Source organism: Anopheles merus, chromosome 2L, assembly GCF_017562075.2.
Source record: "Anopheles merus strain MAF chromosome 2L, AmerM5.1, whole genome shotgun sequence".
NCBI classification, from domain to species: Eukaryota; Metazoa; Arthropoda; class Insecta; order Diptera; family Culicidae; genus Anopheles; species Anopheles merus.
In genome coordinates, this window is record NC_054083.1 from 6109551 (window position 1) to 6135016 (window position 25466).

Genomic DNA, 25466 nt, shown 5'->3' on the forward strand with positions numbered 1-25466 from the left:
GTATTTGGAAGAGCATACTAACTGAAAAATACACTGTGTAATAATAGAATTACTTAAATTGAATGGCGTGTTATTATTCTTCTTTTTTTCGCGTGCTTGCTGTTATTATAGGGGTTTCCAGGAGTTCTCATCCCTGCAGGACACTTTATTGAATCTTTCTCAAGTGAAATGAGCTTAATGTAATGGGAATTGGACTCTATAGCACTCTTGTTTGAGTGTTACAAGGAGCCTGTCCAAAAAGGGTGCCATAGAGTCCATTTTCCATCATATGAAGTTCACTCCCCAAAAGAATGAGTCAAGGAAGTGTCCCACAACTTTGAGAACCCCTGGAAACCCCTGTAAAGAAAGATGTAGAATCCAACACGTGCTCCAACAGTGTAGTTTTTATTTCAATTTTAGAGAATCCACTTACGTGAGATGAAACTGCACACGGGCTTATACATAACAAAATGTTTCATATCAATTATTTTTTAAATAGAAACTAGACAAACGAGATTTTTGGGTGCTAAATTTTATTAAATTGATTGATAAATTGAAACAGAAGAATAGAACCGCTCACATTTTGCGGAATATTCAAGTCACTTGACTTGCAGTGGAAGATAAGAAAAGGGGTATCCTATATTGGCGCTCCAGTTGGAGTTAGAAGGACCTGTACGTCCTTATTTAGCATTGTCTTCTCTTTTGGTCGGCGTCTGAATTACTTGGCCATCCAGGCTTCAATTTCATCAACGCTATCAGAAAAATGATACAAATGAATAGTAGAATGAGATGATCTGATTCTTCCAATTGTTAAGGTGCGTAGGTGCTACTTACGTTCTCGGAACAAGGGTGAAATTTTCAATCCCGGTCTCGGTAATGAGGACATCGTCCTCAATGCGCACCCCACCGAAGTTGCGGAAACGGTCGAGGTTTTCCTTTACCAAGAACTTACTAAGACTCGGGTCTCCGTACGCCTTATTCAACAGCTACAGAAGAAGATCGTTATTGGGGGATGGAGGTAACCGTACATTTTCTCATGCCTGTGCGTCTTCATCTTACCGGTTCGATAAAATAGCATCCTGGTTCGATGGTCAGATACATGCCCGCCTTGAGAGTGCGCGCCGTACGCAGCCGATTGACTCCGGCCTTGCTGGAGCGTTCCGGACAGCCCGGCAGATACCCACCGACGTCGTGCACATCCAGCCCCAAAAAGTGGCCCAATCCGTGCGGTTGAAAGATTGCATTCAAACCGGCCTCCATCATCTCATCGACGTCACCCTGCAGCAGCTGACCTTTGCGCATCTCCTCCAGCATCACCCGATTGGCAAGCAAATGCATATCGACCCAGGACACGCCTTCGCGGGCCGCACCACAGACCGCATCGCGGGCGGCCAATACGGCGTTGTAGACGAGCCGCTGGTCCGCGGTAAACTTGCCGTTGGCCGGAAAGCTGCACGTAATATCCGCCGCGTAGCCGCCATAATTCGCACCCATGTCGAACAGACACATGGCACCGTCCTGAATCGCACAATCGTTCGGGGAACCGGCGTGGCCGTAGTGCAGGATTGCCGAGTTGGTGCCGGCACCACAGATGCAAGTGTACGATACATGCCGGCAGCCTCCGACAGCGTACGAGTGGCGCAAAAATTCCGCCTCCGCTTGATACTCGTGCATGCCCGGCTTCATCGCTTTCATAACGGCTTTGTGCGCATCGGATGATACGCGCGCCACATAACGCAGAACTTCGATTTCGGCCGGAGATTTGATGACGCGACTGAAACGAAAGAAGGAACGCATACAGTAATGATGGTTGCTATTCATATCTGGTGAATAGAGATGAATGAAAGAAAATATTTTTTTTTTCTTGTTGGTAGTTTTTCTTTTAAAATTCTTGCCAGCGTAAATGCGATGTTTTCTTTCTTTGCAACGCAGAACAGTGGCGCCACTATCGGGCAATAGCGCAACTAAACCGTTTCAGTTGCTCGCGTTTATGGCTGCGGATCGAACAGTTGCCAATTCGACAGGCCAAATGTCAAACGTGCTTTGTTTATTTCACGTGAAAAAAATACAAGTTTCACTTTGGTTCAGTGCGTGTAGATGCGTAAATAGTTGGTGCCAAGTGTAGAGAAAAGTCGATTTGTTCTGTATGATCTAGAGGCTTTCAATACAAAAGCAGAAGCCCACGTCCAAAATGGTTAGCTCGGGATCACGCCTTCCCTTGTCGATGCTCTTGCAGACAAAAGAGGCAACGGAGGAGGAACCTCGAAAAGCATCGCGGGAAGATTGGCGCAAAGCCAAGGAGCTCGAGGAAGCGCGTAAGGCGGGTAATGCTCCGGCCGCAGTTGACGAGGAGGGACGCGATATCAACCCGCACATTCCGCAGTACATATCGTCGGCACCATGGTACTACAACACAGCAGGTCCGACGCTGAAACATCAGCGCCCCCAGGATGACGAAAAGCAGCGCTCCGGCATCGACGAGTGGTACAAGCGGGGCGTCGACACTTCCAAACCCCTGGTGACCAAGTATCGGAAAGGGGCGTGCGAAAACTGTGGCGCCATGACGCACAAACGCGTCGACTGTATGGAGCGACCGCGCAAAGTGGGGGCCAAATTTTCAGCCAAACAGATAGCGCACGACGAGTTCCTCCAGCCCACGATCGTGAGCGACTACGATGGCAAGCGCGACCGTTGGGCCGGTTACGATCCAGCCAACCATCGGGAGATTGTGGAAGAGTATCTGAAAATCGAGCAGGCGAAACGCGAACTGCGCGCCCAAAAGTTGAAGGAAAACCCGGACCTTGCGGAGGAACAGGACGAGGAGGGCGACGAGGACCGATACGTGGATGAGGTGGACATGCCTGGCACGAAGGTGGATTCCAAGCAGCGCATCACCGTGAGAAATTTACGCATTCGCGAGGATACGGCAAAGTATCTCCGCAATCTTGATCCCAATTCGGCCTACTACGATCCAAAGACGCGCTCTATGCGCGACAATCCTACGCCGCAGCTCAACCCGGAGGAGACCGAGTTTGCGGGAGAAAACTTTGTCCGCTACTCGGGTGACATTCAGAAGCACGCCCAGGCGCAACTGTTTGCGTGGGAAGCGTACGGCAAGGGTGTGGATGTGCATGTGCTGGCCGAGCCGACGAAGCTGGAGTTGCTGCAAAAGGAGTACGAGAAGAAAAAGTCACAGTTCAAGGATGAGGTGAAAAACAAAGTGCTGGAGCAGTATGGCGGGGAAGAGCATTTGGCCGTGCCGCCCAAAGCGCTGTTGCTGGCGCAGACGGAAAACTATGTGGAGTACTCGCGGTACGGCAAAATTATCAAGGGACAGGATAAGCCCATCATTCGGTCACGGTACGAAGAAGACGTGTACATTAACAATCACACCACCGTGTGGGGTTCGTATTGGAGCAACGGTTGCTGGGGTTACAAGTGTTGCGAATCGATGATCAAAAACTCATACTGCGTGGGAGAGAATGGCAAAGCTGCTACGACTAAGCCAACCAATGAGGTCGCCAACCCGTCCGAAACGGTTGTCGAAAACGACGCACCTAAAATGTGCCCAGAAAATCAAGCTAATCCACCACCTGCTGCTGCTGCTGCTTCTGCTGCTGCGGTTGCTGTAGCGGATGCATTGCAAACTATTGACAAACAGCAGAGCCAACAAACAGCACGCGTTGCTTCGCAGCCGGAAGGAACAACACCAGTAGGCGGCGACAACAACAGCAGTCACAGCAGCAACAGCGACAGCGATTCCGAATCCGAAGGCACTGCTAAGCGCGGTCGCAAAGAATCGAAGAAATCGAAAAAGAAGCGCAAGAAGGAAAAAAAGCGTCAGCAACGGCGGGAAGAGAAAAACTCGCGCCAAAAGTCCGAGGGCAAGGCAGAGAAAGATAAGCTACAGCTTGCGCTGGAAGCGGAAGAGCAAAGCCAGCGGCGGGCTGCCGAATTATTACGCCAGGACGAAAGGAAACGTCCGTACAACAGTATGTACGACGTGAAAGCCCCAACTGAGGAGGAAATTGAAGCCTACATGATGAAGCGACGCCGGGAGGAAGATCCAATGCTGGCGTTCATGGACAAGTGAGCAACGAATCGGCAATATGCATTAGAATGGGCGTGAGTATCGCGTAATATAATTTGAAGCTTTAGTTTTACGGACAAACGCGCAGATTCAAACTTTATGCAAATAAATGTAACCATTTGTTTTTAACAGAATAATATGAGGTTCAGTATGTTTGGTAGCAAAAAGCAAATCATCATTACCCTTCATTTGCAAAATAACACACACTCGTCGTCGCTCTAGGTAGCAGTCAGATTCATTTCATTTTCACGCTACACTTCACCTGTTTATTTTTCAGTAATTGTTTCTCCGTCAAAGGTGGACCATAATGCTACACAACGGTTAAATAAAACTAACGTACAGCGCCGCGCAGCTAGCCTAATAAGCTAATCGTCGATACTTTACACTAATAATTATCGCATCGATACTTTACACATTGTATATCACAACTCTAGGGGAGGCGAACCAGCGCTTGTGCTTGGATTTGTCGCGAACCTACAGCGAACCGTCGACAGTCATTGTTGTACCAGGTGGTGGTAGCGCATCGAGGGCCAGTTTCATTCGCTCTACCAAATATTCACGCAGCTCCTGCGGGTGTATTTTAAGCTTGTAAAGCACATCGAAACGCAGTGTGGCCACCTTTAGTCCGAGCCGTCGCAGATGCCGTATTCGCATGACCTGCGGTCCAATCAAATACTTTCCAGTGCTGTCGAAATACTCCGGCAGATGCACCAGCACTGCCACATTGATGTTGCGCTCCTTCATGGTATTTAAGGAAAATATGTTACCTAACCCGGGCGGGTGAAAAATGACATCAACCAAATATAATGAATTCACTGGTAGATGCTGCAGGACGGAGAACTTGGTCATACACTCCGGCCCACCAGCCAATTCTTCCAGCTCGGTCGTGATGTAGTTGACGATACGCTTGATACGCCCATCGTGAAACACAGCCTTTGCCGAGTGATCCCGCGGAAGTAGCGGTCCATCGTAATCGGCACACTCGAGCGTTAGGCCAGTATCGAACACTTTCAGCTTGCCGCGAACTACATCCAGCCGTTCCGGACGCGTTTTCGCATGCAGTACGTCGAGAAAGTATGGGTTGAAAATTCGATTGACAAAGTTGAGCGGAAAGCGCTCCAAGCAGATGTACGCAAACATTATATCGATCGTGTCGGTCGGGCGAATTTTGGCGAAATGTAGGTCAAGAAACATGTTCATCGTGTCGAAGAATTTGGTCGCATTCGTCGGAACAAAATCCAGATAGGCAAAGGGACAGAAGAGCGCCTTCAGGTACGACGGCTCGAGCTGGCCAAAGTTGGCAATGAAGAACTCGCTACACCCGTTAAGGATGTGCGCGTTTCGAAGGCGAAACTCTTCGCAATGCCGCAGTATCGTAACGATGAGATTTTGCGAACTGACCTTCACGCCCTTCGCCTTCACATACCGCTCTATTGCACGTTCGATTTGTGCATCCGAGTAGGCTAAGTTTGTGAATGCTTCCAGTATTGCACCCAGTTCGTCCTCAGCCACCGCATGAATGTTTGTGTTCAGCCACCGGGCGAGCGTTTGTGTTACGCGGTAGGGGGACAGTTTGCAGGCCACGAGAGCCTGCAACACCTCAATTGTGGCATTTGGCGACATCTGCCACCAGAGCTGTGGAATGCGCCGTTCCAGCACCGTCAGGACCGCTCGTCGACTAACTTTAAGGTAAGGTAAGCTAGAAAACACGAAATGCACGTTGCGCTCACTTATTGACTTTTCCTGGTCGGCTATGCCGCTCCAGAACTTTTCCACCATTTCTGGCCGCCGGCATTGGGTAAGCACTTCGATAGCATCGCAACACTCTTCGATTGATAGCGTATTTTCTGAGCAACGGTAGACCATCTCGTTACCCAGCATGTCTATTGTTTTTGGCAGTTCTAAATAGCTTCGCAGCTCATCCAACAGGTCTAGAATGGCTTTCGAATCCGCGTGGAACACGATGCTGTTGACGATCCGTTCAAACGGCTCGGTTTCCTCCAGTTCCTTCAATTCCAGCAAACTTTCCACCTTGAGTATCTTCTCCAGCGCACGGATTGCCACACTGGGACCGTACCCAGCCGTTCCAGAAGACGCCTCATTCTCTCGTTCCTTCAGTATCGTCAGCACCCCTTTGGTGGAATGGCAACCGTCAATACTTCGTATAATTTCTAAATCGGCTTCCAACGATGCTTGTAAATCATTGGCCGAAGCTGATTCTACCACTGTATTGCTGGGTGGTGTTGATAGCGGTGCAGTGATTATTTTATTCGATACGAACGATACAAACTCGTCCTCCGCAATCTTGCGAACGACAACGGGGAGCTCCTGGATGTCGCAACCTTGCTGTACCAATATAGTAGCGTTGCGTACGAATTTTTTCGAACTGGTGTTTGAAGATGATGCATTGTTCGTGCCACTTCCTCTTTCCGGTGGGTTTGTGGGCGGTGGATCATCTCCAGTGTCCTTTGAAGAAAAAGCGCATACTCGCGCTGCAAACTGAGGTAAGCAATAGTGCAGCGAAGCACCAAATCCACCGACCACACCACGAGGCGAGCGCAAGGAGTACCACACGCAGCGAGACATTTAACGTTATGTAAGCTTGGTGGTAAAAATATGTGAACCAGCCGGTGATCGTTGTCGTTTTTGCTGCGAGCAATTCAACACAATTCTTCAGAACATTTCCAAACTTTTGAAATTCACTTTGAACACTTTCTCATGTTTGTTTTCAATCCGTCTTTTGACGAAAACGGTGTTAAAATGCGTGAGCTCAACGAAGCAAACATCAAACACATCTGGCATTCAACGAAGTTGTGTCAACTTGCACTCTGTTTTGGAATTGAAACTGTCAAAATGGCACGCGAGGCAGCCCTGAACGGGGAGATTTTAAATTTACCGTTCAGCTGCTGTTCAACATCGTACGAACGCAAAATCGATCCACCTACACTAACAACGATTTTACTACATGCCAAAAAAGAAATAGAAGAAAAGGCAAATTCAACTCGAGAAGGTTTATTTAAAACTTTATGTTAATGTTAATGAGTCAAAGCTATTCTGTAACAGTATACTGATAGCTCTCTTATGAGTCATGATAATTTAGAAAATATGAGGTTTTATAGGTTGCAAATAAGGATGGTTTCAACGATTTTATAAGCACAATTATGAGCACTGCTGTGGATCAGACTGAATAAGTTTTCAAAATAGTTTACTTAACAATTGAAAATGGTTAGTATGTGTTTGAATACATTTTTGAAAGTAAAACAAATATCAACATCATTTTACATTTTAAAAATATCATAACATTACTTTCAGTTTCTATTATATGTGCCAATGAACTGATACTTCACTGAAGTCTCTAATACGCTTCATTGATTTATCCATAGTACGGTCATCTGTTCTGCGTATGGAGGGCTCGGTCCATACGGGGTTTAATTCCATGACGTGCATGCTCTTACTACGGGACCTAACCCTTACATTATTCAACTGAATAAATACGACTTTCAATCAACTAAACATTCTAATGAACAATGTCTTTTAACGATTTGAAATTTGAATGAAAAGCAAATTAACTTAAATTTTAAATTAGAAACGAAACATAACACTTACCATTCCGCAATCACTGGGAACAAGATGTCACTGTCAGCCACAAAGCTATTGTTCAGGAAAAAGAGTAATATGAGAATAAATATTATCAATAATCCATTTTTAACTCGAGTTTTATTACGTTCAACTGTATATACACATATGTTATCAACGTTTTTTTTTTTTGAATTTGGAACAAACAAAAACGTACCTTTCAATACCTTTGAAGTAAGCCGGTTTGGCAACTGAGCCGCTATCCGAATTTGGTCCACTCTATTTTATGAAAAGAAAATAGGATCAGTTGGATCAATTTATTATCCTATTCCGCAAACTAATACTTCGTATCAAAGTAAAACAAAAACAACAATAAATTGAATGTATTTTACATACATTTTACATTACACTGTTATTAAATCTACACATCCTACTCGTGACATAGCGTCACTGATAACGCTCTTGCACGTTTTTTTACACAAATGTTTGGACAAAATTGACGTCATCACGTGATATGGATGGGGATAGATCACCCGATCGTTTGCCGTAGGATTTGTTTGTAAACATGCGCAAAGGCGCCATTACCGTACATCGTCCGACCTTAGTAGTAGTACAAGGCGGTTAAGTACGTGTAGACAGCACCACATTGTTTGTAGCTTTATCTCTGACCGTATCACACCGTCAGTCCTATTGGAAGCCTTGTGCCAGGTTTCGTGTTCACTAGATCTACGATTCGTTAATCTGGGTACCGTGACACGTCTTTGTGGCGCAATGATTTCATACCGTTTCATCATCACCACTTAGATCGGGAGGTATTTAAGATAGGCAACCCTTCGACAGTGCAGTGGAATCATTCGACACAGCTGATAAGAATGATTTTTGTACCACCATAGCCATACCACCCCTAGCAGTATCTCTGCACGGCACACCTCATCCAATTCAACCTCGCAACACAATTATTGATCATGCGCCTACATTTGCTAGTATTAGCAAGGGGAGTGCAAGTTATGTGTAGTAGTATTTTGTGTAATGTGGATATGTCATCTAATATCTTAGACGCCAACCAAGGCCATCGCAACGAACCGAACCTTACACGCCGGTACGTTGTGTCACTAGCATTATACTGAAAAATACACCCAAAATTGTATCAACTGCGCAAAAGTAAACAACGCGATAACGTCGCCGCTACCGAAAATACGCAGACAATTGGTATTACAATCTGACCAACCAAAGCCACTACACTTTCATTGTTTGATACTAACTTTGATGTAAAACTGCTGCACTCTTTCTTTTGATTGGATTTCTTTTTATTTGCATCACAGCTTTGTACCTATTTTCTTAATGATTCTGCTGATATTTAATAACACGTCAATGCTTGTATATAGAATAGTAATAGACAAGAAGCTGAAATGTATAGTTTGCCACGTATTTAAGGCATGTAAGTGCAAACCAAAATGCTGTGAATTTAACTCGGATGACAATTTCTGTAGATTCAATTAGCGAAATTAGGCAATAACAAAAAACCTAAGCAGCTATTTGTCGCTTTTGTCGAATTTCTTCCCGGCTTTTAGTTCGCCATCTTGCCAAACTAGGGCACACTGCAACGTGGTACGTGAGTTTCAATACTCCTCACTAGGCAACACTGCTCGCTCTTTTCTCCCCATCCGGCCTACATTGCTGAGAACCAAAAAAACAGCAGCTATTCAACAACCCCCGGCTTCATCATAACAAGGTTCCAACTTGTATTCAAAACAAACTCCAACTGTCGTCTTGGCCGGAAAATAGAAAGGCCGGTGGACGATAATAGAAACGGCGGAAGCACACAGACAAAAACATAATGGAAATTCGCCAAACACGCGTCATTCGGTGAAGTTGGCGTTCAGATAGCTGATCCAACATGTTTTTGCCCTTTAGCCGCGAGTGATCATTTCATCGGCACTCGGCTGATCAAGGTATCGTACCTACGTGTGTAGAAAGTGGATAATCAAAATAGACAAACCAAAACAAAGCCAATGCAACGCTCTCACTAACACCATGCCGATCGCGTGGGAACGACGTTGCTATTGTCATACGTGCAGGTAGACACAGACGGGCGCCGAAATGTTGAGCAGAGCGTGGGGGGGATTTTTCTTTCTACCCAGCATTCGAATAACAAATATCTTGGCGATACGCACCGAATGAGTAATACTTTTTTAGAAAGTTTCTGATGCATGGCTTGACAATTTTATGTTCAATACGTAACTTGTCGTACGTCAGGTTTTATTTTTGAACCCCTCTTTATAGATGAAATACTGCTTCATGGATGCAGCAACTTTCGCGAGGAAAGTCTTTCGATCATCAAAAATGCCTCATTGTATACAACCGTTCCGTATTCCCGAGAGTCCAGTGTGGTGTATTTTAACGTGAACCATCCAAACAGTATCCGTATTTGTCCATATGGTATGCCAACCATTTCGGCAAAGCAACACGAGGAAAATGCTACCAAATAATGCACAGACTCACGCGTTTGGACGGCAGTGAATAAAGGGTAATAACGGTTAAATTTGCACAACTCAGCAAGCCGGTCTTCTTGGCAGGGGGCACATTCCCATTCCATGACGATCGCACTACCACTGTTGCTCAAGCAGCTGCACACAGCCAAACATACCCCACGCACACTTCAAGCAGCACACAGCCTCGCCGTAAGATGGCGAACGCGCCCGCCAGTTGAAAGCTGAATTGAAGTCAAGGCCTGCTTATTCGATGTGCCGGTGTTTGCTGTTTTGCCTTGTGTTGTGACGGCGGCGAGCCAGCCATATTGTGACGGGGCGATTCGCACACTACACTACACGCATTTCCAATGACCAAAAGCGGTTCGTCAGGCAGGGGAGTGGGGGAAGTATCTGTGCATTGAAATTTCATGAACGAAATTCGCCAAACGAATCGTTTCGTATGCAACGGCGGCACTTTCCTAGCCCGAACAAAATATGGTCGAAGTCGAAATGAGCTAGAATGAAAAGTTTGCTCTATTCCTGCACTCATCGTTCCACTCCGCGGCTGAGTTGAGTAGTTATCGGTCACCGTAATTCCAAGAAAATGTACCCGAATCGAAACCTTGACACACCCTTCCATAATCGTGTGCACAACAGCGCCAGTTCACAACAACAGTGTGGTGTTTGTTGTGTTTCTCTTCATTCACATTTTCTTAACTTGCATCATGATTTGTAGTTTGAAGCTAAAATGAAAACAAATTCTTAACATAAACATGGCTCTCCACAGCATAATTCTCAGCATCATTCTCCTGTTCCGAAAATAGTTTGATGCTAGTATCGCTTACGCGTCGATATTGCTGTCTGTAGAGAACGGTCAACACTAAAACAGCGCCATAACAACTTCTTCGAACTTTTTCCTTGATTTTGGGCCAAGGGCCTCCAACAGCCACACCGAACGACACTGTAGCGGCGGCGATAGGAACGTGAGACATGGTTTGTTTATTTTCATTTCATTCGCTCCATACAGGTACAGTTGCCAGAGCCAACTGCAATCATGCATGCCTTGCTCAGTCGAACATTGTGTTGCGATTGGCGGCTTAAACGGCAGAATCTACAGCCCTGGCAGACATGTAACTCGTACGAAAAAATATTTCTTACGTAGTTACTTTTAGCACATGAAGGAAAGAACATATGTGTGAGCGTTCCACATAAAAAAGGGGATAGATAATTTCAGGAAGGTCAAAAAGGTGGAATAAAGTTATGCATTAATAACACAAATATCAACTATCATTGCCGTTCAAATATATTCAGCCAGGACTTGGTAAAGTATAATAAAAAAAAGTCCTGATAGGAATAATAAAACAATACAATATTTCAAAAATAACAGCAAAGCATCTTACTTTTTCTTTCTTTTTCATATTTTTACGGATGCGAATCGATTGCTTCCGACTTTGTACGAGCGAGCGCTATTATCAAATAGACTGGTGGACCATCCAGATTGTATGTTTATTTATTATTTAAAATTTCCTGCCGTTAGCTAGGGCTGAACGAGGGCTTAGTTTTAATACTAATGCCTTAATGTGTATCTAAATAAAACATATGTCTCTATAAAAGAATAGAACATGTAATTACAAAAAAAAAACAACAAAAACTTACCAAAAGTAGCAACACCGATGGTTCTACATCAGAAAGGCGTTTTGAAATCTGTGAATAAATAAATAGGAAAATTGAAATCGTTGCATTATTAAAGGTAAATGAAAGTTCAAAGATCATATAGGCTCCGATCGCACGTTGGCAATTTTCGGATCTATTATTTCAATCAGTTTGCGGTTAAAAACAAATGGTTTTGGTGTCATTCGTGAATGTTTTTGTCTCTTTCCCTCTACCTGCCGCTAAAAGAATGTATCTACACAAACGAATTTGTTATTTTGGCTCATTCATTGCTATCACTATTTCAAATACGAGCGCCATGCGCCGTATTGTGGAGTCGAACATCGATAAAAATACGTTTTCATGTGGTATCGAAGCATTACATAATTCATAAAACACTCTGTCCTAATTATGGTGCAATGACCATGCACATGACATCGTCAGCACACCACATGACACCCGATCGGAACGACACGCAAGTCCACGCGACACCGGGGACGAGGCTAGGCAACCATTGTGAGGGAACATGTTGGAGCGCCGGACGCTCACAGATGCAAACAACATTTGAGAATGCGGCCGATCGATTTTTGTAGACCCCTTAACTCCCCCTCCCGCATTGTATTCCATGTAACAAACGGTGTGCGTGTGGGTAGCGGCTAAGCACACTTCACACACATACAATCGAATACCGGCTACCTCAACGTCGCCGTGGGAGATTGCTGAATCAATCGTTTGTCAGAGCCGGGCGGGCAGGGCAGGCAGATCCAACAGGCTACTACGATTTCAAATACGACAACAAAAAAAGCTGCCGAACTAAATACCGGCCACGTGCAATGTGTCTCAGTTTAATCATGTTTTTCCTCGTATTTTTCGATACTACGGCAATAGCTCGTTACGAACGGACGAGTGGTGGTAAGTAAGTATTAATCGTGTGACTAATAATGAAAGCACACACATTTCTTACATTCGCTGCTTGAGACAGTACACCTAAGAGGAACTGCCAGTTGCTTTAGTCACACGAACGTAAATCACAATGCACTCTCTGGGTGAATCAGTCATGATTCGCTCGATTCAGCCCAAGTACAGGGTTTTCCAAGTCACTTTCGAATGTAACCTGTATTAGGATAGCGTAGTCATTTTTTTAACCTGTATTAGGGTAGCGTAGGAGTAGACAAACGTTTCGCGTGTCTGGTATATGTGTAGCGGTGTTTTACTATTTATTTTTTCATATGTATTTGTACCCATTGCACTTTGACCGTGCTGAGACAGACATGCTCTCATTCGCTCAAGAAATCATGCGGAAATAACCTCCGGTCGCTATTTCAGACCGTTGGCCAACGAGCAAAGAAAAGAACGAAAACATTAAAAACAAAATAAATAGACCAAACGCATCATTGACCAGGGACGCTTGAGAATGTGCACTTTATTTTTACTTTTTACTAGAGGCCTTCGATGGTATTTTTTCCGCCGTTGTTGACAAACTGTGTACGAAACTACGACACTATGGATTGAATGTGTGTCGTCTGGGAATGTCGACTTTACTAATACAGGCGGTCCCCGAGATACACGGTTAATGGGGACCGCAAACGGGCGCAATATACCGCGTATCACGAATTTCTGCGTAAGTCGAATTTCGTGATTTCCAGCCAAAATATCGCTAATTTTCGTGCAATTTTGCAAGTAGGGGGTTGTTTAAGCCACCAAATTAATTATTTGATATGTTTCTACTGAATTTTAACAGTTTTAAACGTTTTGAAATGATACAATGACCCCCGCACACATTCGATCAATACGGAAATTATTTGGTATTTGGTATTTCACTATGGATGTGTCTAAGATGCGTATAAGAGGTACCGTGTATCTCGGGGACCGCCTGTAATTTCATAATTTGGGAATGTCGCACTTCTTTTCATGTGGATAGAATCATGTTTGAACGATATTTTCACTGATGTTTGCAGTTATTGTTCTGTACGCGAATGGATCCAACTTGATCGGGAAAAGTGTCCAATATTTTAATGAGCAACACCTAATCGACAATTCTTTCTGTTGGGGGTATAGCTCTGTTCAATAAACACATTATACAAATATATAAGAAATTGTTATGCAAAATGAAATATTTAATATATCTTATGGTAAAACGGCTTTCCGATTTATTAAATAATGAATGCGTCAAAACGCGTGCGCCATAATGGGAATTAAACTATCATCAGTAATTCTGATACAAATGTTTGTACAAATGCCAGTCATTAGTTAAGTATAAAATTCCTATAGCGTTAAACAAAAATTAAATGGTTCCAGCTATCAGATCAAAACTCTGACCGACTCTGTAAAATAGATATTTCTGAGAAAACAAAATTATTTGAGTAGCTATGAGGTAAAAAGTAACAAAAATTTTATCCACAAAGATGCATATAATAACATCTATCGCTGATCTTAAAGGCCAAGCAATACATTATTTCATCTTTAGCAGCAAGAATAGTAAGAACTGTGTGTGTGTGTGTGTGTGTGTGTGTGTGTGTGTGTGTGTGTGTGTGTGTGTGTGTGTGTGTGTGTGTGTGTGGTGTGTGTGTGTGTGTGTGTGTGTGTGTGTGTGTGTGTGTGTGTGTGTGTGTGTGTGTGTGTGTGTGTGTGTGTGTGTGTGTGTGTGTGTGTGTGTGTGTGTGTGTGTGTGTGTGTGTGTGTGTGTGTGTGTGTGGTGTGTGTGTGTGTGTGTGTGTGTGTGTGTGTGTGTGTGTGTGTGTGTGTGTGTGTGTGTGTGTGTGTGTGTGTGTGTGTGTGTGTGTGTGTGTGTGTGTGTGTGTGTGTGTGTGTGTGTGTGGTGTGTGTGTGTGTGTGTGTGTGTGTGTGTGTGTGTGTGTGTGTGTGTGTGTGTGTGTGTGTGTGTGTGTGTGTGTGTGTGTGTGTGTGTGTGTGTGTGTGTGTGTGTGTGTGTGTGTGTGTGTGTGTGTGTGTGTGTGTGTGTGTGTGTGTGTGTGTGTAGCGTCCGACTGAATCGTACCATACACATTGCGCACATATTTCACAGCTCGGAACCAAGTGGCGGAACTGCGCCAACGTTTCAAGCTGAGACTACTTGTTACTGTTTACGATTGCGAATTACTCTTGCGCAGCGGGAATAGCTTCATCCGCCGTATGACTGCTAAACAACCAACCACACAGCACGTGGTAGAGGTTCACGAATTAAACAATGAATTGTGCTCTTCCAACCGCCCTAAGAAGCAAGCTTACCTCATCGACGTAGTGTACGGTGTCCACTTCGTACTTCTTCTTGAAATCCTCCAAGCCAAGCAACGGTCCCATCCAAACGGCATATTCTTCCGGCAATCGGGGCACGTACAGCGTTGCACGTCCGGTTTTGATCTCGACCGTTCCATAGCAACCCGGTTCCGTCACACCGAACAGGTAGGTGAAGTACGATTCCTGCAAATGTACGAACGAAATGAATTTGCTTTTTTATAATTTCCCGCTTGGTATCATATATATCATATGTGACCATTAAACACGCTAATATTTTCTCACCTGACGGAATACATAATCCACGTCCGTGTCGTAGTGACTAATGTTGTCTCCTCCTTGAAGCAGAATCACAGGCTTCGAATCGACTCCAAAATTATGGGCACGCTGCAGTTCATTGACCACCTTCATTCGGTTGTCACGGTACAACGTCATCGAGATGGCGTGCGTATGAGAACCCATTTGGAAGACAGCCATCCTTGCGTCCGCTGTGCGTGCGTTTCGACGATGGCAGTGATGTAAGCTGGCTGAGCTGTAAAACAAATAAAAATAGACAACACAGAAACGCTCAGATACAAGCACAAAAACAAAACCATATCGTTACACACAGGAAGGATCTTTGCATTGGCCCAAAAGTAGGCTATGGGAAACAATATCACCATGTTCCACACGAAATGACAGTTCACATGCGGTATAAACTGATCTGCTGATAGAGTCCACAATGTTCGTTGGCTGATAACACGCTCGCCCATTGTGTATCAGATATGTATAAATATTCAACAGTTAGCCCGTACAATCTAAAATAAAACTTACATTTTTAGTATTAGCCAGTTATTGGTATAACGGGTACTACCTTAAGCGTTTGGTGGCAGGTCAAGAACAGGTACGTTACATCAGTGCTCTCCAACATTTTTAGAATAGCGGACCACTTGCCTTTGAAAATAAATTTGCAACGACCCACATCCATTGAGGGCATACATTTTGTAGACTTAGTTCCATGTTTTTGATCAAAAATATGTTTTAATCTTATTCTACATATGCCTGTTAAAAATGTAATCTTAATTGTGGGAAATAACGATATGTATAGAAATAAGCTTTTTTTTTTAAAAAAATCTTTAGCGGACCACATCTGTTAACGCCACGGACCACAGGTTGGAGACCACTGCGTTACATAGCCGAATGTGTTAAATGAATTAAAGTGGATTAGATTCTTTGATTGATTCGATTATACGAATCATTGGTTATTGAGTTATTCACCAACCGTGAGAATAATTCGTGCACTGCTGGCGAATGTATCCAACACAGGCTTAAATTGTGTACAAAACATATTAAAAGATGGTGCAATCGTCAAAATTACTCCATCCCTAGTTTGAGGCCCGCACTTTTGTTACCCGCACTACGTGTAACAAATACAGCCGGCAATCATACCAACCAACGCACATCTGAATATATACATACACAAACAAATGCAGCACGAGACAAATGTTAAACCGTTCTAGTTGCTTTTACTGTGTGATTCGTTCTCTTTTCCCCACTGTAAGCTATAAAAAATACAACATGCGCACACGCACACACACGTACGTTCATAGTGTTGATTCTCTCACTCTCTTCTTGGAACTGTTCGTTGAGAATCCCAACTCGCTTGTCTCAACGAACCGTACGTTAACAGCCCCTTCTCACTCTCGCATCGAAGCAAGCATTCGCACCCTATCTCAAGCTCACAACGAACCGTGACATCGAGACCCCCGACTCAGTTCTCTCAGCGAACTTCGTACGTACACTGATTGAAAAACTCGACTCACTTCTGCCAACCTTCGCTCTCGTGTGTTAGTTTCGCTGGAATCGTTCTAGAAGTTGGCTGCACGTTGCGGTAAAAAGGAGTGTAAATTATCGTTTAAGAAGTTTGAGCGCCATTTTTTGCGAATAAAAACGCCTTTACCAGGGTAAAAAAACCACGATGGATAAACCTTTTACACCAAAACGTGAGTAACATATCGAAATATTCAACGCTGTGCTGAATGATACTGATTTAAAGTATGATGGGTTCACACTCACAGGTATGGGAAAGCAATGCGTCAGCACCGTTTGGAACCACTTCACAAACATGAACGGTAAAGGTGCTAAATGTCGCCATTGCTTTCGATCCATAGCATTTTCAAAAGGTTCTACTTCCAACCTAAAGCGGCATCTATCGGCCAAACATCCCAACATTCAGCTTTTTCGAAAGCAACACCCCAACAAAGTCGTCCACGAAGAAGATCCTGATCCTCTCGCCGTTTCATCTGTAGCAGTGAACGCAACGGATGTTAGTATGAACCAGCTAGATACGTTGGGACTGCCTGGGACCTGTACTCAGCTGGATGCTTATATTCCACAGTCAATGACAGATGAAAAGCATCGCGAGCTAGACTCGATGTTGATTGACTTTATTTGCAACGAATATTTACCCATCTCAATAGTGGAAAGTGCATCGTTTCAGACTCTAGTGAACAGTCTCAACTCAGATTACATACTTCCCAACAGACAAGCAGTATCAAATGCGTTACTGCCCCAAGCGTACGAAGAGAAGCTGAAAACCGTTAAAGACGAACTGTTGGCTGCCAAATCTGTGGCTTTATCGTCGGATTACTGGACAAATAGTAGTACCAACACTCACTATATGGCCCTAACTGGACACTTTATCGATCAGAACTTCAAGCTATCGTGCAGACTTTTGGAATGCTCTGAAATTCCAAGCGATTTTAGCGAAGAAAACATTGCCCAATGGGTTTCGAAGGTAATGAAGCGGTTTAACATCGATAACAAGGTTGAAATTATTGTCACGCAAAATGCCCGCATGGCCAAAGCTGCGGATGACTATACGAATCTTAGGCGGCTGCCATGTTTTGCCCACAGCCTGAACCAAATCATGCAGGAAGCAATCGCCAACTCGATACAATCCACCCTAGCGAAGGTGAAGCATACTGTGCAACATTTTAAAACAAATTCAAAGGCGTCACAGCTCCTGAAGCAACTACAAAATCAGGAAACTGTAAAGTTGAAGCTAGACTTTCCAGCGCGGTGGAATTCTACGTACGATATGGTGGATCGGTTTCTGCAAAATAAAACATCACTACAGTCGTACTTCGATCTGTTTAAACCGGAAATCACAATACAGAACTACGAGTGGCCAGTGCTAGAACAAGCGTTGGAGGTTCTAAACGTATTCAACAAGGCAACTGATTTTATATGCGTCGAAAAATCTGTCACCATCTCTCATGTTGGTGTGCTGCGAAAAATGCTACTAGAACACTTGACCAGGATTGCGGACAGAGATGAAATAGTGTCCGGCGTTCGAACTATGATCTGCACACTGCAGGAAGGTTTGATAAACCAGCTCGATCCATTTAAGGAATGCACATTCGTTACGCAATCAATGCTATTAGACCCGCGAATTAAGAAAAAAGGATTCCGGAACGAACCGGAAGAATACCAACAGGCGTACGAAACAATCATTAGTGAACTGATGGCGATTCAGGGAGCATCTCAGGCAAACAAAAAACCATCTTTCAGTGATGAACCCAAGGGTGGCAACAACATATATAGGGAGTTTTTGGATTGGGACGATGACGATGAAGAAGATGAGCTAAACAACCCGAGACAGCTAGCTGTCCACGAGTTTGACATGTATCTTAAAGAGCGCATTATAAACACTGACGAAGATCCGCTGCTTTGGTGGCAAGCGCATAATTTAAAGTATCCCACTGTCTACAATCTAGCGATCAGAGTGCTTAACGTTCCTTGCTCCTCTATTCCCTGTGAACAACTATTTACCAAGGCAGGACAGGAACACTTACAAAAACGAGAAAGATTGTTACCGAAACAATGTGAGAAAGTTATGTTCATCCAATACAATGTATAAGTGACATATTCGTGAAAGTAATCGCATACTTTTTTTGAGTATGTATCAACAATAAAGTAAGAAAATCCTTGAGTGCATTTCACAACGAAATAAAATTTGCAACATTATTTTTTGTTTTTATTTAAGAAATTGAGAAACAGTACATTGGAATATATTGCATGCTTATAAAAAAAATGTTACGTGTCTCAGATATTTTCTCGAAAATAACATACTACAAATGGTATATAATTACGGGTTTTTTTTTTACTCGAAACAAACAATTATCTATGCATACACGGTCAGTTGGGGATGACGATAAAATATGTTAAATGTATTTTTTTATTGTACAAAATAGTGCAAAAAGTTGGAGAAAAGGATATACATTTGATTTAAAGTAATTTAATTTTGAGTCAAAAAGGGTTTGAACATGTTAAAACTATTTTTATCAACAAAGAAGAAATATAAAACACAAGAACATACATCTAGCTCAATTGTTCCAAATAACTGAATTGACCTGTGGCAAGCATAGAAGCACCGTTTGGGGCCGTCCCGTGGGGCATTCGTCGAAACTCGTACGACTCGTCCGTTGTGGGTTCAAGCCCCACATGGACTTGCCCCACATGGATCTCTCCGTAGCAAGGACTTAACAATATCCGGCTGCGTTGTACTTGTTAATAAACTTCGAAATAAGCACACAAAACAGAGATATTTACCGTAAATAAAGTGCAACGTATAACGAGCCCATCCGTACGATGCATTTGTTGCCTTTCGGCAATTTTAGACAAGTAATAGGCGAGTGTGGTGAAATAAATATTATATTATTATGCAGTTGTTTTTCTTATCGGCTACTCCGTTCACTGTTTATGACCGATTTTTGTCATAGAAAGAGACACGCATGCGTTCTGAAAAGAGGGATCTGAACATGCATATGGAAAATTTGTAGAAATTAGACGCTATTACACTCCCATTCATTGAATATCTTTCTCTCTCTCTCACACACACACACACACATTCGCTCTCTTCCTTCCTCGGTCTCACTCTCTCAATATATTTATCGTTGAACTTTGACATTTCTTGTACCATGCATGCGAAGGATTCATCCATTAATTACGTAACGTCAAAAATGATCATTTTTTACCAAGATGTATTTGTTACTTCACGTGTGGGCTTGAAGATGGCCATACCTCCAAACGTAGGGCTGACTATCCTGCTATGGCTAATCAATAAGTCACTGAAAGCTAAGCCTACTAGTGGGTACAGACAGACCTTGACCGACAACGGTTGTTGTGCCAAAGAAGAACAAGAAAAAGTACTGTCATAAAAAAATGTCATACCGACACACAAAAAATGTCATGCTGTGTGCTTTCTCCCTACATGTTTTAACTTGTGATTAAGAGGGGACAGAGATATTAGAATTTCAAAGTGCAGTACATTCAAAAGATTGAAAATCAATGTAACAAAAAAAAACAAAAAAAAGATTAAACACACCTATATTTGTTTTTGTATAATGTTTTTAACAACAACAACAATTACTCACGGCAAACGATGGCTGTCATCAAGATGAGGATAGTAAATAAATGTATAACGAACGATTTGATTTCTTTTTCTTTACTCAAGGTTTGGATCATTGTTCATTTTGCCATTTGCCTAAATATTCTCCTGCATTATTTAATTACCCATTCCTATGTTATCATCACGATAAGTTCAATTATTAAAATTCGACCTGTTGCAGTTTCCCGCTTTTGCTGTTCTCTCGTTCTCTCTCTCTCTCTCACACACTCTTTCTCTCTTTTTTTCTTTCTTTCTTTCTTTCTCTCTCTCTCACGCTCTCTCTCTCTCTCTTTTTGAAAAACTACTACTAGCATGCATATTTTGCTGCATTTTTGCTACTTATCGTTACCGACATCATATCATGTATTTTGCGAATGTTTTCAGAACAAACGTATATCGCGATACTGTTCCTGACTTTTAAATTAAATGATTAGATTTTGTGTATTTTTTTTTCAAACAAAATGTCATCTCCTTTCAAATGCTCGATTATTAGTGTCGCACTATTGCCATTATTATATGAATGGAACCAATTTTAATTACCAATACCAAAACATATTATTATGCTTTAAGTGGTTCGGGTATGTGGTAAGGGTATGTGTCCTATCATCAATTCTTAGTATGTAGCGTTTGTTGATGGTTCACGTTGATGGTATTTATTCCTATCCTATGCCATTGTTTTCGTGGGTTGGTTCTTTACTAGTTATTTTCTTGTTAGTTTTACACATTTTTATATAATTTCTATTTTTTCCATATATTCTAACATTAAATAAAACGATCAGTGCGTGAAACAGTCAGAATACATACTTTAGTTGAAGTACAAGGAAAATTTTCACACTTATGTTTACTTTCACTTCTAATTCAGAAGCAGCTAGTATGTTTCGTAGAAAACACACCACAAACACATCATTGGGTGTGTGTGTGTGTGTGTGTGTGTGACTAAACAACCAAAAGATCTATTCCATTTTGGTGATATATGCACCCGGTTTTCTGGCGTTCTATGGCGGTTACTACACCAATTTTGTGCAACACCATCGCCTACTGCATTTTTTAATACTTTTCCAGTCGTAGTGTTGAGTTAATGATGTATTTCGTGTTACATTACGCCTATATGTTAGTTGTTAATGCAACATCAACTCTCTGCTCGGCAAAACTTATTTTATTACATGAACTTTAGTAGGTATGTTTTATTGATGATAGCTGCCACGAATAATATCTCTATGCTTCAGCTAATGTTAGTTCTTCATACGGCAAGGTGTGGTTTGTGTTTTTCTTTCGTCATTTTTGTTTAATTTGTTATTGTAGTTTCATTTAATGATTGAACATTATGTACATGCCCATTTTGATGAACATTCATTACCTATGCTTTCGCTACTACACGTCATTACACTTTCCATTATGGACGAAAAAAGGTTAACATAGGAGAACTCGTACCAAACGAATCATACAATATGTCCCTGCATTCAAGTAAATTTTCACAACAACAACAACAAAAAAAACTTTCATCATCCGACTGTTATGCTGATTGGTGCTGTAGATATTGTATTGTATTAATTGCTTACTGCCTTTTTACTGTACGTTGAAAATTTCACTGAACCGTGGTTTTACTACCTCTTAAAAGGTTGAAAAGTCTTGTCAAACATTACATACAGGGCAAAACATAATGCGTATTTTATATTATAAGCTGTTGCATTTGTTCAATCATCTTCAGCAAAACAGTTCCTCCCTATTTGGATTGCAAGTGTATGGATATGATACCTGCTTCCAATATGTTTCTATAACGCCCAACAAATCGTTGATGGAAACAAATGAAGTAAAGAGCAAACCCAAAATAAAATAAATAAAACAAACCTGCATTTTCTGCGTTACACAACTGTAAAATATGTTCGGAAAATTAATAAATAAACCACCGATAGGAGAGAAAAAAAAACAAAACATCCAAACCATTTTTAAGACCTTGGCATCTCCACCCATTTAACACGGGGTGAGACACCATTTAGGTTATTTGTTTCTCTATTTTTGCATTCATTTTATCAGCCACAAATTACATACTCATTATACACTCACTTCCTCCGGATTACAATGTGTGAGAGAGAAATAAACTAGTCTTTAAATTAGCATATGTTTAAATCCTTTCATGTTTAAGCGTAAATGATTTTTGTTTTCATTTTTTTTTCACATTTTATAATGTGTGTATGTGTGTGTGATTTTTGTTTTAACTTCTCGTATGTTCATTCTGTTCGATTGATTTTGCTATTACCTAATGCTACTAACATGAGTTTTTCATTGTTTTGAATTTTTTTAGTCTTTGCTAAGCATGTTGTTAATTGTCTGGTTTTATCTATTTGATCATGTTCATGACATCTGCATGTTTACTTCAGACGATATATAAACTAACGGAAATAAAATGCAAAACTGACAAGTTGGTGTACAGAACGTAGCACAAGGACCGATGCTACATTGATACCAAAAACAAACAACTGCGTTCAAATTCCAGTTCTGCAATTCTACCTAAACTTATGATTATTTCCCTTGCAGTAATTACCTCGCGGTTAACCGATTCAAAATCATTATTATCGAAACCTATGTGCTTATTTACAATAAAGTATACTTTTACGGGATAACAGTTGTTCCTAATATTTTATATTGTATGTGTGTATCATCGTTCCGACGCAACGCATTGCAAATACAAAAGAGAATAAGCATTAAACAATATCCTAGCGCGGAATTTGCTGCTCTACAAATGTTGCTTATCCGAAGCTCTTTCATTAATACATTCCTTTCTTATAGTGGACAGTTCGTGTTTTATCTTCTTTGTAACATAGTCGACATGACGACGACAGGTGAGTTGTTATGGAACGGAGGGCACAAACACACACTCACACACACGCAATATCAAGAAGTTATTGATGGAAAACAATCCTAAAACGGATTTTCACATACTTAATCAACCCATGTCACGATTAGTATTAAGAATAGCTGTTTTTGGGGCCAGTGTTTTTGAGTTAATATTTCATTTTCCAGGTTGTTTTTTTTTCTTTTTGGCTCCCCACGAGATGGTTGATCTGTTGTCCGCTATTCTCTCTTTCTGTGACACTTCGCTAGCCTGGGGGATTATAGTACATCTATTTCCTTTATATGCGGTAAACATTTACTTCCGTGTAGATCTGTATGCTTTTTTAGGGTTTTGTTTTTTTTTTTTGTTGTTCAATAAACATTCCAACCAGAAAAAGGGCATGTTTTTGCCATTTTTGCATGCTAAAACATGGACTAAAAGAGATCATAGTCATAGCCCGCTCCGTTCACGCACTCCACACCTTCCGTCTTATGCAAAACAAGGTACCAATAACACTTTAGATACCCCCTTTCTCCAATTTATTCTATGAGAGGTGAGCGAGTTTCAGCAGATAGAAGGTGATCGGGGATTGTGTTACTTCCTGTTTCAGATATTCTTACAGGTATGTCATTTTCGAATAATTTATTATAGCCTATCTAATAAACGCGTGCGCAAATATACAATACACGGCACTAGCACAAAATAAACCCGCCGGGTGTGTGTGTGTGTGTGTGTGTGTTTGTGTGTTTTGGTGTTTTCAAAACAAATTACTTCAATTCAAATGTGAACGATCGAAAATGAAGGAAAAAAAAACGCATCCTGCTCTACAATGATTTATGACATCCCATTCACCACCCACGACTGCCGACGTGTCACCAAAACAGAAACTAAAACAGAAGAAAAATCTTGCAATCTTGGTAGAGAATTGATGCAATTAGGGAAATTAGAGTTTGTTGGTTGTCAAAATGCTGCACATTGGAACAATATTCCTTGGTACGATTTTGAATATAGAAACATTAGTAAATTTTTGGTTAAAGATGTTGTGTCCTAAAGTGTATCAGTCTTATGGTTTGTTGTTTATTCAATTGTTTGCTATATTTTAAAAACGTTGATTAAGGAAAAGCACAGCCACTTAACTCAAGATTAACATACACCCATACATTGTAATGCCTATTATCATAGGTAGCGACCAGAATGTAAAGGATTACCAGTTGTAACCAGCTGTAACCATACTATTTGCTTGAAACTGCATAATACCAACTTTGTTGTGTCTTATTTGTCAACACACACACACCCACACACACATGTTGACATTTATTCGGCATTATAGTTGGTTTATAACGGTGCCTGTTCAAATCTTTTGCCTCCAAAATCAAATTCATCGCTGTTGTTGGCCCTTCATCCAGCATTTTTCCAGTAAGCCAACACAAAGCAGTGTGTAGCAGGGAAGAAACATATCTTACTAATTAAATATAGTGGATAGTAGTGTAGAGTCTGTTGTGCTTCACTGTGACGGGTTTGCGATAGGATACAAGGCTAGCAACTTATTAGCGATCTATTGGTAAGGTTTATTAAGGTATGTTTAGCGATTAATATTAATAATATTTGTTCAGATAAACTTATCCAAGGAACTGATATCCGATAAAAAAATCGGCTTACTTGAGGACAAAAATGCATGTCTAATTGGATGCGCCCTGTTTATTAGATGCTACGCTTTTCTTATGATTGCATGATTTTAGACGCAACAGCACAGTGTATATGTGTATGTACCTGGCAGACCGAACATCAAATGCGTTTTATTGAATTACATTTCTACCAATCCAGCGTACTATAACGGTGTAAATCTTGGCAATTAGCACCGGAGCTATTTTTTAAATTTGATTACAAATAATCGAGATTCAATGCAATCATTTCCATTCATTCATCCATTGATGCATAAAAAGATGGCGGATTGTCGGAAAGTCAAGTTCGCTCCAACACATCCATTCTGGAAACAGCTAGATTTAAACGGCGGCAGTACGTGAAACAACAATTGGAATCGATTATACATTTCAGGGACTCCAAACATTATATTTTTCGCAGAACGGAAAGGCGAACAACTTGCTAACACAGGAGAGCAAGCGACACCCTTTGCGCCATGGTGCGTGCGGGGACGGCACCCAAACAATTACCTCTCCACGAGTTCAACTTTATTTTCATTGT

General features: G+C 41.8%; 4 protein-coding genes across 7 annotated transcripts in view; 2 read left to right on the forward strand and 2 right to left on the reverse strand.

Annotated features, from left to right (window-relative positions):
• Positions 1 to 480: 480 nt before the first annotated feature.
• Positions 481 to 25466, reverse strand: part of LOC121591747 (xaa-Pro dipeptidase) — a 49858-nt gene continuing 24872 nt past the window's right edge. For all 3 annotated transcript variants that reach the window (XM_041912637.1, XM_041912635.1, XM_041912636.1), the window contains 8 exons: positions 15286 to 15532; positions 14995 to 15186; positions 11773 to 11820; positions 7863 to 7924; positions 7676 to 7720; positions 1039 to 1753; positions 814 to 965; positions 481 to 731 (listed from right to left, as the gene is read on the reverse strand). In XM_041912637.1, coding sequence (XP_041768571.1) covers positions 698 to 731; positions 814 to 965; positions 1039 to 1753; positions 7676 to 7720; positions 7863 to 7924; positions 11773 to 11820; positions 14995 to 15186; positions 15286 to 15477 — 1440 coding nt within the window. In that variant the 5' untranslated portion in view covers positions 15478 to 15532 and the 3' untranslated portion in view covers positions 481 to 697. The remainder of the gene's footprint in view (positions 732 to 813; positions 966 to 1038; positions 1754 to 7675; positions 7721 to 7862; positions 7925 to 11772; positions 11821 to 14994; positions 15187 to 15285; positions 15533 to 25466) is intronic.
• On the forward strand, positions 2045 to 4178 carry LOC121591745 (pre-mRNA-splicing factor Slu7). Its single transcript, XM_041912631.1, has one exon. The coding sequence runs from the start codon at positions 2171 to 2173 to the stop codon at positions 4070 to 4072; it is 1902 nt and encodes a 633-aa protein (XP_041768565.1). The 5' UTR covers positions 2045 to 2170; the 3' UTR covers positions 4073 to 4178.
• LOC121591744 (FAST kinase domain-containing protein 3, mitochondrial-like) lies at positions 4215 to 6959 on the reverse strand. Its single transcript, XM_041912630.1, has one exon. The coding sequence runs from the start codon at positions 6653 to 6655 to the stop codon at positions 4544 to 4546; it is 2112 nt and encodes a 703-aa protein (XP_041768564.1). The 5' UTR covers positions 6656 to 6959; the 3' UTR covers positions 4215 to 4543.
• On the forward strand, positions 15084 to 19019 carry LOC121591746 (zinc finger BED domain-containing protein 4). 2 transcript variants are annotated; one of them, XM_041912633.1, is made up of 3 exons: positions 15084 to 15168; positions 16832 to 16982; positions 17058 to 19019. In XM_041912633.1, exons 2-3 carry the CDS (start codon positions 16958 to 16960, stop codon positions 18899 to 18901), a joined length of 1869 nt encoding a protein of 622 aa, XP_041768567.1. In that variant the 5' UTR covers positions 15084 to 15168; positions 16832 to 16957; the 3' UTR covers positions 18902 to 19019. The 2 variants fall into 2 exon arrangements, with proteins under 2 accessions (XP_041768567.1, XP_041768568.1); XM_041912634.1 differs by lacking the exon at positions 15084 to 15168 and having other exon boundaries at positions 16950 to 16982; positions 17058 to 17111; positions 17183 to 19019.